This window comes from Chelmon rostratus, chromosome 7, assembly GCF_017976325.1.
Source record: "Chelmon rostratus isolate fCheRos1 chromosome 7, fCheRos1.pri, whole genome shotgun sequence".
Classification (NCBI taxonomy): Eukaryota; Metazoa; Chordata; class Actinopteri; order Chaetodontiformes; family Chaetodontidae; genus Chelmon; species Chelmon rostratus.
In genome coordinates, this window is record NC_055664.1 from 12,370,295 (window position 1) to 12,386,906 (window position 16,612).

The 16,612-nt window shown below is 44.0% G+C and overlaps 1 protein-coding gene across 1 annotated transcript; it reads right to left on the reverse strand.

The window, feature by feature from the left end:
* Nucleotides 1–1,257: 1,257 nt before the first annotated feature.
* Nucleotides 1,258–16,209, reverse strand: baz1b (bromodomain adjacent to zinc finger domain, 1B). The gene is made up of 21 exons (XM_041941194.1): nt 15,463–16,209; nt 14,103–14,219; nt 13,067–13,211; nt 12,516–12,708; nt 12,158–12,279; nt 11,758–11,955; nt 11,481–11,669; nt 10,044–11,364; nt 9,578–9,739; nt 9,186–9,324; nt 8,917–9,080; nt 8,697–8,814; nt 8,506–8,604; nt 7,975–8,152; nt 7,520–7,705; nt 7,217–7,364; nt 6,485–6,632; nt 5,412–5,527; nt 4,616–4,755; nt 4,359–4,465; nt 1,258–4,096 (listed from the first exon to the last, which is right to left on the reverse strand). Exons 1-21 carry the CDS (start codon nt 15,579–15,581, stop codon nt 3,424–3,426), a joined length of 4,782 nt encoding a protein of 1,593 aa, XP_041797128.1. The 5' UTR covers nt 15,582–16,209; the 3' UTR covers nt 1,258–3,423.
* Between the last annotated feature and the right edge of the window lie 403 nt (nt 16,210–16,612).

The following is a 16,612-nucleotide window of genomic DNA, read 5'->3' on the forward strand; positions in this document are numbered from 1 at the left end:
GTGATCAGGTGGTTTTGGCTTCATTTCCCAGAACAGTCAGCCACCAAAACTGGCTGTCACTGCGATTCAGTCAGCATAAAGTCTCTGAAATAACAACAGAGCAAATAGAGAGCTGTGATTTCCCTCGAATGCCTCAAGGCGTGTATCTCAGTGTCCTCAATCTGCCATGAATGTCTTTTCTTGTGGGTCAAAATTAGACCTGCTACTGCTTTCTTCTTTCATGCCTCAAAATGCAATTATTTCTGACATGACACACCTTCATTTTGTACGGGGACTCATAATGATAATTATAACAGATGCAGCAGGGGACAATTAAATGTTTCAAAGTGAAACATCATTTTAGCTTTGAAAGCAGCTGCCGCTGTGCTCAAACTGTCACTAATCAAGGTTTCCACTGACTTTTCACATCTCTGACCTTTACTCTGATCCATCTTAGCCTCCACACCTGTTGCCAAGTTACAGATGGCTCAGAGGCTGTCAGCACCTCAGTAGATATTTCATAAGATCTTGTTGTCCTCCTTGCACCCTCCTCTGTTCCATACATTACAGACACGCTCCTCATTTTGGCTGTACTACAACCTGTACAGTCACATTTTTGTGGAGAGACCCCACTGTGGAACTGACTCTTAACGGTGCAGCAAAATCATTATTTTGGTCCATAAACAGCCTTAGAAGCCACGTTCTGTGGCAGTCTGGACACTATGATGGTCCTACATAAATATTTCATGTTTCGTGTGTCCTCAGCTTTCTACTGGAATCATTCTTTACATTTTGTCTTTCTGCCACTCAATGACAGTACATTGATCTTGCACTTTACAGTTCAATGTAAGTGACTTTCAACCAGCACAGAGCTGCAGTTGTGTAATTGAAGTCAAACTCGACGACCTTCAGCTTCACCTTTTCCACAGAATGCTTTCATGGAACAGTTTGAGGCCAAGCTGCTCATCCCTCTCTATGAAGAATGAAACCATTTATCCTCTCTCAGTTTTGGCTTCAACACACCATATTTGTAGCTAACTTGGCTTCTGTTTGAAGATGCAGATGTTTGTGAGAAAAAGAGTCCAAACCAGAGAGTAAGAAAACTGCTTGATATTTTATTAAAAAGTAAAATTGGACATCAGTCGGTGGTCAGGGTCAACCCGTTTTCCTCCCCGTTCATTGTCTTTTCACAAGGTTTACAGATGGCAGTGATGTCTGTCTGTCGGACCTGGGGATGCTCACCAGCTCAACACAAATAAAACAGGGAGAACTACGGTCTTCGTCCATAACCTTTATTGGAAATTCTTAACATGTGAATCCTGCGAACTTGCCCAAACCCAGCTTTAGAGACTATAAATATATATATATAAAAAAGGAAGTGTAAAAGACTTTTGCAGTTCCTCCAAGAACAAAGAAAGCATTTACAGTAAACTTGAGAAGGGCAGTCACCTTTTTGTTTGTTGAAATGTCAAACAATTATAGCTGATTATTTTTAATAACTGTTAATCGTGTCAGGGACAAAGCCAAATTTAAAACAAACAGAACGGACCAGGGGGGAAAAAAAAATCAGTGGCCAAATTAAACCAGTAACGTCTTGATGAACAGCACGAGAGAAACACAGGAAAACAGCACAGCACAATACAGACAGAAGAGGGAAAACCAACCACTGCCTCATCAGTATATATATGTACACATATACATATATGTTGCTGGCAACCTCGCCAAACTGCAGGAACTGCTGCACATTCAAAAGGTTTCCGTTAAGCGGGTGGTGTGTCTGAAAATTAAATCGATTTGCTGCAGCAGTTCTCCTGCGCAGTGTGTAAAAGTTATTACAAAACAAGTTGAAGAGCCAAAACCCACCAGCACTACGAAGCCCCCCCCGTCCTGAGCGCACAGAGCAGTGGGAGTCAGGTGCTGCACCAGTCCCGCTAACAGCACCGTCACTGAATCACTTGGAAAATGCTGGGACATAACTACCCAAAGTGCAGGAGTAGAGCACCACCCAGTGATGGAACCAGGACATGCAGGGGAAACCCTCGTTTGCCTCTGCGGAGCCAGTTCGCCCACGTTTGTGTCGCTGGATCCACCGAGTGACCACTTCAACTGTTTCTGCTGTGACAAATGTAAAACAACTCTGCCATGTTCTCTGCATCGACTAAGAGCCCTGGATAAACCTTTGCAATTCATTGGCTGGGATTAAGATCCACAAACAAGTTATCATTTACAATACCAAATAAAATGTGCAAAAAATATCAAATATTCAAAAATGCCCATTTTCTTACCAAATGTCACATTTGTTTTTTTAAACACTGTTTACAAATGTATATGCAGATCATTTCAATAAAGTGTGGTCCTGCAGCTGCTGGCATAATAGGTGCACTTTACACAGAAGGAGTGCAAACTGACGGAGCATTGAGGTACCGGTTCTTTTAAAGTGGCAGGGCACTACAGAGGAGGAAAGGCTGGTCAGCTCTGCAAGCCAAGAAGGAGACTCCAAGTCGGGTCTTGGCACCAAGAGCTGAGATGAAAGTCATTTTTTTAGCACTAAACTGATACGACTCCATGTGTGATCTGCAGTCTCGACCCAGCTTTTGACAACACAGCTCAACCTGGGCTGGGGAAAAAATTCAAAAACAAAAAAAAAAAAAATACTACAACTAGTAAAATTCTATCATGTTTATCTATAGACTTGCATTTGACCAATGGTGTCACAATGCTTAGAAGTAAGAGATTTACAGGTGACGGGGAAAACTTCCTATCAGCCATCAGCACTGTCTTTAAGCAAAGAAAGGCGTCCTACAAGGTTTCAGCTACATGAACACCATCTCTTTGACAAGATGTACTTGATTAACTCAGTGAAAACAACTACTTGTGACAGAGATGTGAGTAGGACAAACATTTTCCAGACTGATTTTACTTCTGCTGAAATCCCCCCCTGTAAAGTGATGGCTGGACTATGAGTCACAAACAACAAACAGACCTTTGATTACACAATGCGCAAATGTAAAAACAAAGCAGTTCACGGGACATGAAATCATATCACACTGGTGGTGTAAGGTTGACAATTTGGAACTGAACTTCAAATCAAAGAATCTTAAGAGCTTTGAGGATCTCTCCATTATCTCAAATGTCTTGTTTTTCTTGGTTGAAAAAACAAAACAAAACAAAACAAAAACAAAAAAAAAAATGAAGCATCACCAATATTAAACATGTTACAAATATAAATCAGTTTGCTTTTTGTTTTTCAAAATATGAACAGAAATTCAATAACAAAAAAAAAGTCCTTCTGAGAATTAAGTCCCGCTGGCTGGAGGAGGAGGAGGAGGAGGAGGAGGAGGAGGAGATGAAGGGCTCGCGATCATTTTTTTGAGGAGCAGGACAAAAATTTTAAAGCAAAGAGAGATGCCAAAAAAAATAAAAATTAAAAAAACACCCTGGACTTCATGAGCGTTTCTGTCTCTTGGAATGTCGCTGCTGGCTGGACTGGTCCTCGTCGCTGCTCGCCCCCCCAGCGTCGCTCCGGCCCCCCCGCTGACGAGTTCTCCGTGTGTCCCGCTCGCCATCGCTATCCTGCTCCCTGTAATCCTTCTTGCCTGAGGTGGCAGAGGTCCGCTTACTTCTCCTCCTGCCGTTATTATCACCATCCTCATCCTCGTCCTCATCTTCGTCCTCCTCCTCACTCTCGCTCTCCTCATCCCTCCGTCCCCGCCCGTTTCTGGCTTTCTTCCTGTTCGATTTGCCATTCTGCATCTTCTTCTTCGGTTCCTCTTCCTGCTCTTCGTTCTCCTCCTCTTCATCCTCGTCCTCTTCCTCAGACGTGACGGGGGCTCGGCTGACGCGTTTGCGTGAGCGCCGGCGGAGGTAGCTGAGACCAGGCAGCAGCTTTTGGAGCAGTTCAGTGAACGTCTGCTCCGTCTTGACCATGCAGGAGAGCACGGTGCTGCCCTGCTGGTTGTACTCCTCTGCGTTGGAGAAGACCAGTTTGATGTCTTCCAGGAAGTCCTGGGCGTGACGATACGAGCTCTGGCTGAACTTTCCCAGCATCGTCTGGAAATCCATGGGCTGGGAGATGATGTCCAGGTAGTCCTCTGCCTCCTCAGAGGACACGGGCTCCCTGCAAGAGGAGCAGAACATGAAGTGAGGGCCACGGTCAGTACAGACTGAGAACCATAATAATAATAGTGATGTTCTGTGCAGGTGAAAAAAAAAATCTGCATTTATCAGCAATCAGCTAAAATGAGTTGGAAAATATCTGCAACATTGTTTAGTCAACACTCTGAAGCCATTTGGCCGGTGGACAAAAGGACATTGTTTAACCTGTTGGTTGCCGGTGCTTCACACTGACACGCGTCATGCAGATTATGTTCTTTGCTCACCTGAAAGGCCAGCTGTAGCGGAATTTCATCAGTTTCTTGAGGATGTCCTCACATCTCTCCAGCTCCAGGACCTGTCTGCGCACTCCTGACTGGGAACTCTGTCGCACCTGCAGACACAATAACACAACAACAGATTTATTCTATGTTCCATTTGATCGAAGTTTCCGGAATAAACATGCTTCCTGCTCTGAATACATTCTTTAATTCTTCTAAGTAAGTTGAATCCACTATGAGGGAGTCAGCTGATGGTTTCTTACCAGTTCATCGATGTCTGCCGGGCTGTTGGGTCCAGTCCTCTGTTTGCTGCTCTGACTACTTGATGATGACTGCTTCTTGGTTTTACTTTTTGAACTTTTCTGTCGAGATGAGGACTGCTTATTTTTCTTCCTCGGTCTCACTGTTGAGAAACAATTAGGTGATCAGAACAACAACAAAAAAGCAGCCCCTGTGGAAAAACATTGATTTTTGTGAATATTAAAAAAGTATAGGAAAAGAAATTTGGATATGTGACGTTTAATCGATCCATCCTGACAAGTATAAGAATATCTGACTTAAAGCTTTACTATGTGCACATTTCAAATACTGTCATTTTAATTTGTACCAAACCCAGAAACACACCACAAATGATAAAATTGATGTGCACTTAGGTTGCAATCTTCTCTTCAACCATTCAGCATTGATGCATAAGCCTTTGTTAATCATTGCTTTGCAAGCTTGAACTGACAGAGAGGATCATCCTGCCACATACTCTGAGTGAAGCCAGAGTGAGACATGGCTTCAAAGCAAAGGTCCAGACCTGAGCTGTGCTACATGACAACACACAGACAATAGAGACAGGGACACGACAGGGGCAGAAATTCCCCAGCAGCATTCCTCTCATTCCCAACCGTCAGCACTAAGGACCCAATTTCACCAAAATCAACTCAGGTGTTCAAATCTGTGACACCTTTTTTTTGTGCCACGGTTTTCAAAGCAAAAATGAAACGTGAGGATTTCAGTTTTGAGTCGGCACATATGATGACATGGACTTCATTTTCTCTCGCTGATACTCACAGCTGTGCCCCATGGCTTTGTAGTCATTCTCTTCCTCATCCTCCTCATCTTCCTCAGAGTCCTCCTCTTCTGACTCCTCCTCATCCTCTTCTTCATCTGTGTCTTGGTTGTAGTTCCTGCAATGGAGAGGTTAACAGTCAAAATGATAAAAAGACATTTGTAAAGTTCATTTGCCTCCACAAACTGATGGAAACACAACCAATTCACTTTCTATTTGTTGCAACATCTCGAACATTAGCTGGTTTCCATCCACATGTAGCTCAAGCATGTGGATGTGGATCCGAATTTACTTCAAATCAGCCAAAGGAAATGCAAAGTCATGTTTCCATTCACTACTGTTGTGCAAATATTAGAAGTTAAACATCTTGAGATAAACAGTTGGTGGTGCTAATTCTCCACTCAGGTGCCATAAAACCATAGAAGAAGGGAGCAATGAGATGATGTCACTGAAAGCACACCAGTCAAACCTCAAATGGTGGAAAACAATGGGGAAATAGTGATGGAAATATGAAATCTATTATTTATCCAGCTGCTTTTAAACGGGTGAATGCAAAATGATTGCAGTCATCTCAAATTGTTACAATGAGGCATTTACATAATAGTTGTTGCAGGCCTACACCTAGTGAGGAGGGAGAGGGGATAAGTAAAGCCATCTCTCCAGCATCAGTCCAACTTGAGGACAACTACAGCTTTAGAAATGGAGTCAACAGTGGAAAAGACAAAAGTACGTCAGAAACCTGCACAGGTAACGTAAAGGCAATTTATGCATCTTATTTATAGCTATAGTAATTTTTAAATGTAGCTGTCTTTTTACAGCAGCGGCTGCCACGATGCTGCATTCTTATATATGAAACCTTATTGAATAATGCTCCATTTTTTACAGTGTGCAGAACATTCATTTCTGTGAGAGAGAACAGCTGTAATAATTTAAATATTTTCTTTCTAGTTGTGGCAACCAACGTGGAACAGCTAAAGAAAACTTCTGTTACTAAACACAGATTAAATGCTGCTTCATAGTACAACAGTCTGTCGTCCAGTGAGGACAAACCGGACAGTGTAAGGGGGACAGTCACCTTGAGCGGGAGCCACGTCTGGCCACAGTGGGCTGGCAGGCCGGACACAGCCACTCTCCGACAGGAATCCGGTACAGTGCCGGTCGGAGACAGAACAGGTGGAAGGCCTTATTGCATTCATCACAGAGGATGAGTTTCTCGTCATCACCTGGAAGAGACCAATAAATCATACGTCTGAGCTAAGGGAGGTTTTTTTAAACCAATTTCACAGTTTTACCTATAATTCATACAGTATTGCCTCATTTTTGTTCTCCCTGTTTTATTTTTTGTGGTCTTCCCTGCAAAGGCTGACAATCTTTATTTTCCTTGTGTATCTGTGCAAGTAAGTTTTTATAGTCATCTTATCACTACAGGTTCACCTGTTGGCCTGCAGGCCTGTTGGCTCTGTACGTAGACCTGCCTGACACCACTAGTCTGTTCTGCTCTGAGCCTGCCAAAGCCGCCCTGTTTGGGTCTGGGCTCCATCAGTTTCAGCACAAATGGGCTCTGCCTGGGCACTAGGACAGGGGGGCAAGAGACCTCTGGGTAGTGCTATAGCACTGCTTCACTCTAACTGCAACTCAAAAATCCAGCACACCTGGCAATACCGACTGAAAGTCATGTTACAATGAAACAGTTTCTCAAAGGACTAATGCTCTCACGGGCTGCAACTAACCTGCGATGCATCTTATTTCTGATTTATACCCATCCTCAGATCCAATAAGTGAGACGGCATTTGAAGTTGGTCCTTACCTTTCCTGCGACAGACTTTGCAGCGAGCGTTCTCCGCAGACATGTCCCACTTTATGCAGGCGTCCAACATTCCCAGCAGGACGTGCATGCGGGAAAAGGTCTGGGCCTCTCGGATAGCAGTCTTCCACTTCTCTACCGCTGTCGCTACCTAAGAGGAAAAGGCCCAGACGTGTTTAAACTCAGAACTTCACATGGAGAAAGTCTAATAGTAGTAGCTTTATTTGTGTTAATTCAGCATTTTTTTATGGGCCCCTGTTACCTGTGACAAACAAACTTTACAAAATGAGAACTGTGTTCTCTTACCCTGGCCTCTTCTGCCAGCCTCTTCTCCTCGTCCACTTCCTCAGCCTTGCTGCTTTCTTCCCCTCCTTGCCTTTTCTTCTTCTTCTGCTTGGGGGCCATGAATCCCTGGAGGAACTTCTTGATTACACAGGCCTGAATAGTGATGATGCATTCGCCAAAGTCTTTCAAGTTCTCCATGTCTTTCAACTGTGAAGAGAGGATGAAACAGACACAGACATACTACATGAGCTGTAAGGTCAGTAACACTCCACTGAATTGAGTGGCTTCATCTGAATTCAACATGCGGATAAATCCAATTTAAACATCAAATTTATGTTCCATGCCTACAGTCTCACAAGGATGAAAATTTCAGGTGTTGACAGAAGGTTGTACACAACCACTCAACCCCAAAGATGAAGACATTATCCATTTCTCATTTCTTCAGTATTTTAGGTCTAGTCAAACAAACTAATCACCTGATCTTCGATGTCTATGTTGTCATCCAAGTATCCCAGACCTCCCTTCTGGAGTCGCGAGGCTACCTCCTGGATGTCACTGCGCAGGTAGTTGAGCAGCTCTGCGTAGCCATCACAGGTCCTGAGGCCCAATTTACCCTTCCGGGTCAGGTGGATGGAGTGAAGGATATCCTGGTATCTGAAACAGGGAAACAGCAATGCGTTCAGCTTCATGTTTACTCCATCACTGCTGCAGCCTTGTTAAACCATACTATCTGCTCTGGATGGGAGATAGTGTGTTGCTCTTCTTGTCTCTTTTTAAAACTAGCGATATTTATACTTTATTGTAGATGCTTTGGTGGGTCTGTATTCAATGTATTTTCATTCTAAACTTTTTTGTAACCTTCAAGTTTACTGTTGCTGTTACTTCTGGATCACGCCAACAGATCCCTAAAAGCTGGTAAAAACCGGGCAATGGTGTAGCAGCGCAGTAGGACTGCATGGTTTCCTGTTTGTTAAAACAATTATCTTCCATAAGGAGAATATGTGCACCTGCTTTGTATCTTCCCCTTCAGCTCACTCTCTCGAACACCCTGAGAATGAAGATTTTCCACAAGTTCCTCCAGCTCAGCTGGGCTGTCACATATGAACCTGCATTCAGAACAAACCATTGTGTTAAAAAAGGATGAAATCAGTCAAATGAAAGACAGGAAGACTGACAAAAAAACAAGCAAAGATCTTACCAGAGGTTCTGTCCCTGCTTGGGAACAGTAGTTTCGATACAGATGTCTGCTGCTGCTCCCCCCTGCTGGGCCCCCTCACTAATAGCACCATCTATGCTGCCATCATCCTTTTCAGCTCCTACAAGATAAACAGTAATCAATCATCTCATATGAAACAATTGAGATTTCAGCTTATATTCATTTTTTAACAAAGACATTTTAATGAAAATAAGTCACTGACCTTGTGAATCATTAGTAGCAGCAGAGCCACCATCTTCTTCCTCTTCTACCTCGGGCTCGGCCGGTTTGTCCTCGGGTGGAGGGGTGAAGCTGTAGTCGATGCTTTCGTGCACCCAGCCTTTCTCAATGTACAGCCCAGGAACCACATCAGAGAAAAGCCAGTATCTGAACAAAAAACATCAAGCAAACCATGGTTATAATTTGCCCAAGTTATTCAAAGAATGTACATTTATCTGGTGTAATTTTCTAAAGGTTGTGTGGAGCTCTGACCTGTTATGATTTCTGTCAGTACCCAGTGGGGTCCTGCGCATGACAAGTCTGGCTTTGGTTATACCATCCTGAAAGGCCCTTTCTGCGGCAGCCCTCTGTCTACGTATCCGCTCCTCTTCAGCCTCCTTCTCCATGCGCTCTAACGTGAAAAACACAGTAACAAATAAGAGTGCAGTATATGACTTAAAAATGATGAAGAATTAATGACGAACTGTCTGGCTTTGCTCTAAATGACACGCTTTACTATACGATCTCACTGGAGCTGAGAGAACAAACCTGAATTGATGCGTCACCCAGTGGTGAATGTGTAATTACATGAGTCAGTTAACCAAACATTTTTAAAACAAAGACATTTTGAGACCATCTGCTCCAGTCCCCGCTACAAATCATACCTTTGTTCTGTCTGTCCATCTCCTCCTTTTCCTTCTTGGCCTGCATGGCCATCAGCCGCCGGCTCTTCACCGAGCTAATCATGTCTTCCGGCTCTGGCTCTGGCTCCACCTTTACTTCCTTTTTGATCTCCTTCTTAGCACTGCCCTCTTTCTTTTTCTCACCTTTTTGCATAGAAGAAAAAGAAGATTTAATTTAGTGGATATTACTTATTAATTGTTAATACGACTAATTGTTTTACATTTTGGGGATATTATATATATTATTATATTTTGGGGACATAAAAAAAGTCTAATGAAAGGATGAAAAGATTTTCCTCTCTAATGGCATAGCTTTAAAAGTTGCATTGATGTTTTGTGAGTTATGTAAGCTTTTCAGTGCAGTTAAAATGAGTCGGGAAAGTAGTGGAAATCAAAGCATTAAAGCATTTAATTCACTGCTACATTAAAACTGGTGACCCCCGCCTACCTTTGCCCTCCATCTCCTTTCGCTTCTTCCTCTCTGCCTTCTTGCGGTCATTGACCTCTTTCATCATTGCCAGACGCTCCTTCCACAGCTCAGCAGACCGTTGCTGCCTTGCATCAACGTGGTCTTCAACCGAGTACGTCATGAGTATGCGGTGGCACAGTGCCACCAGCAGGTTGACCTTTTCCTCTGGGCTCAGCTCAAACACCTCGATTGTCTCAAGCTTATCCAAGAACTCACTGGTCACCACGTCATCGAAGCCCCCCAAACCCCCTGAGTCCTCTGAGCCCTGGCCGCTCTCCTCGCCGTGCGCATCGCACGGTCGCAGGCACAGTCGGGCCAGCTCGGACACAGAGTGCATGGTAAGGGGGATCTCCGATAAGGGCATGTCCAGCTCGCTGTAGCCTTCTGCCAGCTCATCCTGTAGCAGCGTCTGAAGCAGCACCACCAGCACTCGGTTCAGGTAGAGGAAGCCGGACCGTTCCCCAGCCAGTGCTTCCATTAGAGCCACTGCTGTGATGGGATACTGGTCATCCGGCATCAGCAGCCCTGCATAGCAATGAAGGAAGTCCACGACCATAGCCACATCACCAAACAGGGTGTTGGGCAACCCCTCCGGCATGTCTACAAGCTTGAAAGTCGGCAGGGCCTTGCCGCCTTCGATCTCCTGATCCTCGTATCTGCGAGATTGTTCGCGGCGGACAAGCATCTCCTTCTCACGTCTCTCCTTGGCTTTTTCTCGCAGTTTCTCTTTGAGTTCCTCACGTTTTTTCTTCATCTCTTCCTGCCTTTCCTCTTCACTCATGGCTGCCCATCGCTTCTTTTGCTCCAGTAGTTCCCAGCGTTTCTGCACTAGCTCCTTGAGCTCCTCTGGCAGCCGGTTCCGATCATCTGGGGACAAGGTCTTTGCAGCCTTGGAGATGAGGGAAGAGAGGGAGTTCTTTTTGTCCTCTTTGCCCTTGTTCTCCTTATAGTAACGGAGGAGATGGAGAGCCATAGGGTGCAGGGGCTTCCCTAGTTTAGGTGTACCCATGCCCGTACTACGGGCTCTCTTCTTTGGGCTCCCAGCAGGGGGGCTCTTCGCCAGATGCAGCAGAGTCATCTGTTTCATCTTCGGCGTCTTAGCACCAGCTTTACCATCCTTTTTAGAGGCCTTGAGGACGTTGAGTTTCTTATCGCCACTCTTTCCTGTTTTCTTTCCTTCCTTCTTCTCCCCAGATTTTCTACCCGGTTTTGGAGTGGAGGGAGCTGAGCCTTTGCCTTCTCCTTTCTTTGGCGTTCCCGAGTTCTTGACCTTGAGTGGGGAGCCATTCATTTTTATTTTCTGAAATACAGACAACACAAGCCAGTTAAGCAAAGCTTTGCTTTTTAAGGGATACCCTATAATCGTAGAGTAATACCTTAGCTTATACATGATAATGTGCATACAAGTCAGCTAACCTGCATGTGGCCCCAAATGGTCGGACTAAGAGGCATGCCTAACGCGTCTTTCTTCTTTTTCCTTTTCTTCTCTCCCTTCTCAATTCCTGAATCCTCTCCTGGTGTGTCAGAGGTCTTGAGCTTCTTGCTAGGTTTACCCTCTGGAGATGTCAAGCTCTTGCGCTTCGCGGAGGGATTCTCTGCTAAAAACTGCAGACAAACAAAAGAATGTGAGCCAAAAACAAGCACCATTTCAAATCAAGCAACACACACAAAAAAAATACCATGAATAAAATACCTTGTGTGGATCAAGAAGAAAGTCACTGAATTTGCTGGGCAGGTTAAATTTTTTCACCAGTTCATCTTCAACCACCCAGGGAGCACTCTCTCCCATGCCCAGCCTCAGGGCATAGTGCCTGATGAAGTAGCGCATGATCTCTTTGGTAGGAGGGCGCTCCGTTCTGTAAAGACTGTCTGCTGGGACATCACTGATCACCTATAAGAGAAGTCAGCAGGGAAGATTCATTACCTTAAAATTAAAGAAATTCTTTCAAATGCAAATTATATGTCCACCTTAAAAGATCATGAATCACACATGGAATTTTGGGAGATCAGTTATGGGCAAGGCTGTCAAAAAAATCCTCAGTTGTGGCACAGAAAAATGCAGAATACACTGTCAAGGCTAACAGGACACAAACCTTATCCTCATTAATGAGCTTCACGTCGTATTTATGAGGGAGGAATTTGGGCATCACCCACTTCTTCTTCTCTTCCTTCATTGCAGTGGGGAGTTTCCTTGGTGAACGCCGTGCTCTGTCACCTGATAGGAAGTTTTTAAAACATGTGAAATAGTGGAAACTTAAAACATTTTATCTAAGCAAACACCAGCTATTCTAGGTCTGCTTTATGAAACAATACAACTACTTGTACTGCAGTTAAAAAGAGGGCACATGGATAATCACTCTAAGGCAAGTTTGGGTGTATCCATGCTGCATGACGACATTTTCTACATGCTTCAAAATTCTTTTGTTTGTTTATGTTCTGATCAGTACTCACTGAGGCTTTCCCTCCTGTTCTCCTCCTCTCGTGGAGGAAGTTCCTTCCTCTGGTTCTCCTGACTTGCATTTTCCTTGTCACTGGATGGAGAGTCACAGGCACCTTCATGCTTCTTCTCCACTGTCTCACCATCTGGGTTTTCTAGAGGATGGACTTTCACTACCTTCACCGGCAAACTTTTGTCCTTCCCCACCTGAAATGAAAAAGAGGAAGTTTTCAATTAAAACGCCTGCATGCCACTAAACTGCCACTGAGGCTGTGTATCATTTTAGATTTTATATTAATGCTAGGTCACATTAGACAGACTTCATTCCATTAAAATATTTTTTTAAAGTGATTGCATTGATACCTCTTAAAGGAACTGAAACCAACTGCTGCCTAAGAGCTCAAAATTAATTTAAATGGTTGATATGCTTTGGAAAGTGGTCGGCAAAATTTTTAAATATGAATAATTTTCAATCAAAAATACAAAAACATGTCTTAAGGTCCAAATGCAAAGTTACATAACAGCTAACATAATGGCCAAGTTTAGAAATGCAAGTCAAACTGACCAGGAAGTCACACTCTTCATCCACAGCATACTTGGTGAGGATTTCCACCCAGGCCATTTCAACCAGCTTGTCTAAAGACACTGTGTTGTGGTGGACCATCTCCAGAACTGGCTTCTCAAACCACTGGGGATACTCCTCCTGAAGCCTGTACACAGAAGATGGACAATCGTAATACAACAAAAGCTTTGCAACACATGAAGCTAAAGTAGAATATACTTTGTGCCTTGCATTTCAATCATAATATGCTCCACTATATTCAGTACAAAGTGAGTTGCTGTTTTTAATGTTTTTACTACATCAGACATTAACTGAATCTGTTCATGGTTGTGATGCACTCTATTCATGACCTAATATCTTTCACATTGTTTGAGTTTCTACAATGCATTCATCAGGGGGGGGGCCACAGCATTACATAACAGGACAGCAAAGAGCTGAGTGACCAGTAGGGGGAGTAAAATCTCTTGGGTGATATAATTAGAGTTTAGATACAGCCCATGATCCTGAGTGACTTAAGCTCTGGGCAGCTGAGGGCTGCTCTGGGCTGCCTTTGCTGTGACATCTCTTTGGACCACATATACAATCAGGTTCACCTTCCTCATACTGACAGCACGTGCATATACAGTATACCTACACCTGGTTGGTGATGCGTGGGCAGAAACTTAAAAAAAAAAAAGGCTGTGCCCTTCCTTTCTGCAGATCAGGATAAGGGAACTATCACCAGGCCTTTGCAGATTCAAGGATGACTCAATCACACACCCTCTAAATAGAAGGAGAGGAGGAGCACCACATTTATCCAATCATAGCAAAGCAGCAAGCCTTATGACCTTCACTGGGAGAGTATGGCTCTTTCCTGATACTACTGAGCTTCTGCTAATCTGTATTTTTGGCCCAGTGCATCCAGTGGTACATACATACACACCACAGCCTATACAAAATCTGTGTATGGACTGCAATCGACAGACACCAGACTAATGGCTGTTATCACTAATTGAATGGACTTCTGACCATGCACACAAACTTTGGATGCAATACTAACAATTCAGTGACTTCTTGTTCCTCCTCCCATGCTTCTTTGTGTGTGAGCTGGCTGCTTCCAGTGCTCTTGCATGTCCAGATGCGCTCAGCATACTTCAGCAAGCGTGCATCATACTCTCTGAAGACATTTTGTCAAGGAAATTACACAGTCATATGTAAACAGTTGCTCTTTGTTTATCCCATTTGCATACTAAATACGAGTGAGATATACATGGCCAGTTGCTGACAAATGAGTGTAACTGATGTCAGTAATTCAGAAGTGGGTTGAGGTCAAGAGACACCCGGGTTAGGGGCGGACGATGATGGATGGAAGGTCAGTGAGAAAAGTAAACACACTTCTACAGGTAGCTGATCAGAGTAAAAAGTGTGACTTTGCTATCTCCAATGATTGTGTGCAAATTCACAGCCTGACTATAGACGCACAGTGTGGAAAGGCAGATGGGAGGCCCTGTTCTTCAAGAAGTGTCGATAGGTTCAGTGTTTAAGGTTCAGTAAAGAGAATAGCATAGCTATTTCACTGCAGGAATCCAAATCTACAACAACTTGTAATAACTTCGATGACCTAAGAAAGACCTCGAAAACACTTTTAGCACGATGTTGTCACTTTGAGCTGTCATGACTGGTTTTACAATCTTGCTTTCAGTTCGAGTTTTCAGAGTATGGACCGCTGACGTTTAAACTTTTATTTTGGTTAAACACCATAACAAGTGGGTAAAGAAACCCAGCTACTACACAATAACCAAACTATCCACCTAAAAATGCTGGCATAAATCAGTAAACCCTTCCCGTCCTCTCCTGGAAAAACAAATGTACCGGCAGCTAATGCTAGCTAACTTTAAAGAGGCTTGCGTGCTAACGTTAACAGCTAACTAAACCAGCCGAGCGACGTCTTCAGCCAGACGACGGGCTATTGTGACATAATGGGATACCTAACGTTAGCAGTATGCTAGCTAACTATGCTAGCATTAGTAGCTGACAGCGGGGCCGTAAAAGCTGAGAGTGAAAGGGCGCATTTTAACCGCTCGTTACATTCAATTAACAATTGGAAGTGTGCTATGTGCCATACAAAATCTAGTTTAGTGAAATAGCCAGCTAGCTACAATGAGCTGGTTAGCAAAGTGGACCATTAGCTAGCAAGCAAGCCTGTCATCCACTGTAACGTTAACTGTGTACATGCGGGAACACACCAAACGAGGGGGGATATGTCAGGTAACGTCAAATTAGGTACGTTAGCCACATTTACAATGCCGTACATGTGACTGTACGGACATCGATTTAGCCAGCTAGACAAAGCCAGTTACAAAGCATGCCGACTGGCTCTACAAGTCGAGACTGAGCATCAGCATCATGTTAAAGGATACTCTTTGTTCCTGAAGGCCTCCTTGGTGTGCTCGATGATGTAGACCTCCTCTCCCGGGCCTGGTGGTTCGGCTAGCGGCTTAGCCAGTGGATAAGGTTTCCGGCCTAAAAGCGGTGCCATTTCAAATCCACAGATGGCACGGGTGCCAACGGTACAAATCAATCTTCAAATCAACAGACTAGTACAATTATGTCCAATATGTCCTTAGCATGTATAGAACTGTCCCGGATTCTCTTAGCACGTCTCACGTTACCGCCGGCAGGCCCGGCACTCAACGTGTAGCAGCTAACTGACTAGCTAGTAGGCGGATTGCTATCTCGTTGCAAAACAATAACAGTGTGCTTATTGCCACCCGCTTCATCGCATCCTTCTTCTTTCCTCCTGTAGCGGTGTCATGCTGGTTTTACACAATGTCTTAGATGGACCACAGGTTGCTGGACTCGTCTTTCGGTATAGTTGGTAAACTTTTAGCTCCTCCAGATGAACATGAAAGGATGCAAACCACACCGAAATCAAACTCGCGGCAAGAGGCAAAGCTCAGTTCAGCGGGAGGGCTGGCGCGTTGTACACTCCCAAGTCTTTGCAAACTACTCTCGTTTTCGTTGAATCAAATGTATTCGCTGCATGTTCGTACTGTCGGAGCTTCTCGTTATCAGATAACAGCGTTAGTAAGTAATACGAAAAAGTAACCTGGATCAAGTAAGAGGTTAATTCCTTGTCGAAATGGCGGGAGTTTCTAGTCCACCGGCACAATTCTGTACACAGCTAGTACTCCGTTTCCCCGGCAGCAAGCGGCGTCGCATGCACGTTCCGCCCTCTCTCGACGGTCATTGGCTCCCTCAGTTAAGCGCCCCCGTCAAATCGGTCTGATTCTGTCTTTCATTGGCCGAAATTGCCTGTCTATTGTAAGTCTAGAACGGCCCCTTCAAATAAACCACGCCCGTGCAGAATATAAATGACAGGGTAGAGGTCAGCTGATGACAATAAAGATTATATGATCTATTTAACATATTAGCACTGGAACACACTTCATATTTCATAATGTAGTTATTAAGAACTCGTGTGGAATTCTGTCTGCTTTGTATTATTTAATACATTTCTAAACCCATTGTCTGGGCTCCGTTTTGAACAGGTCTGATTAAACAATAGAA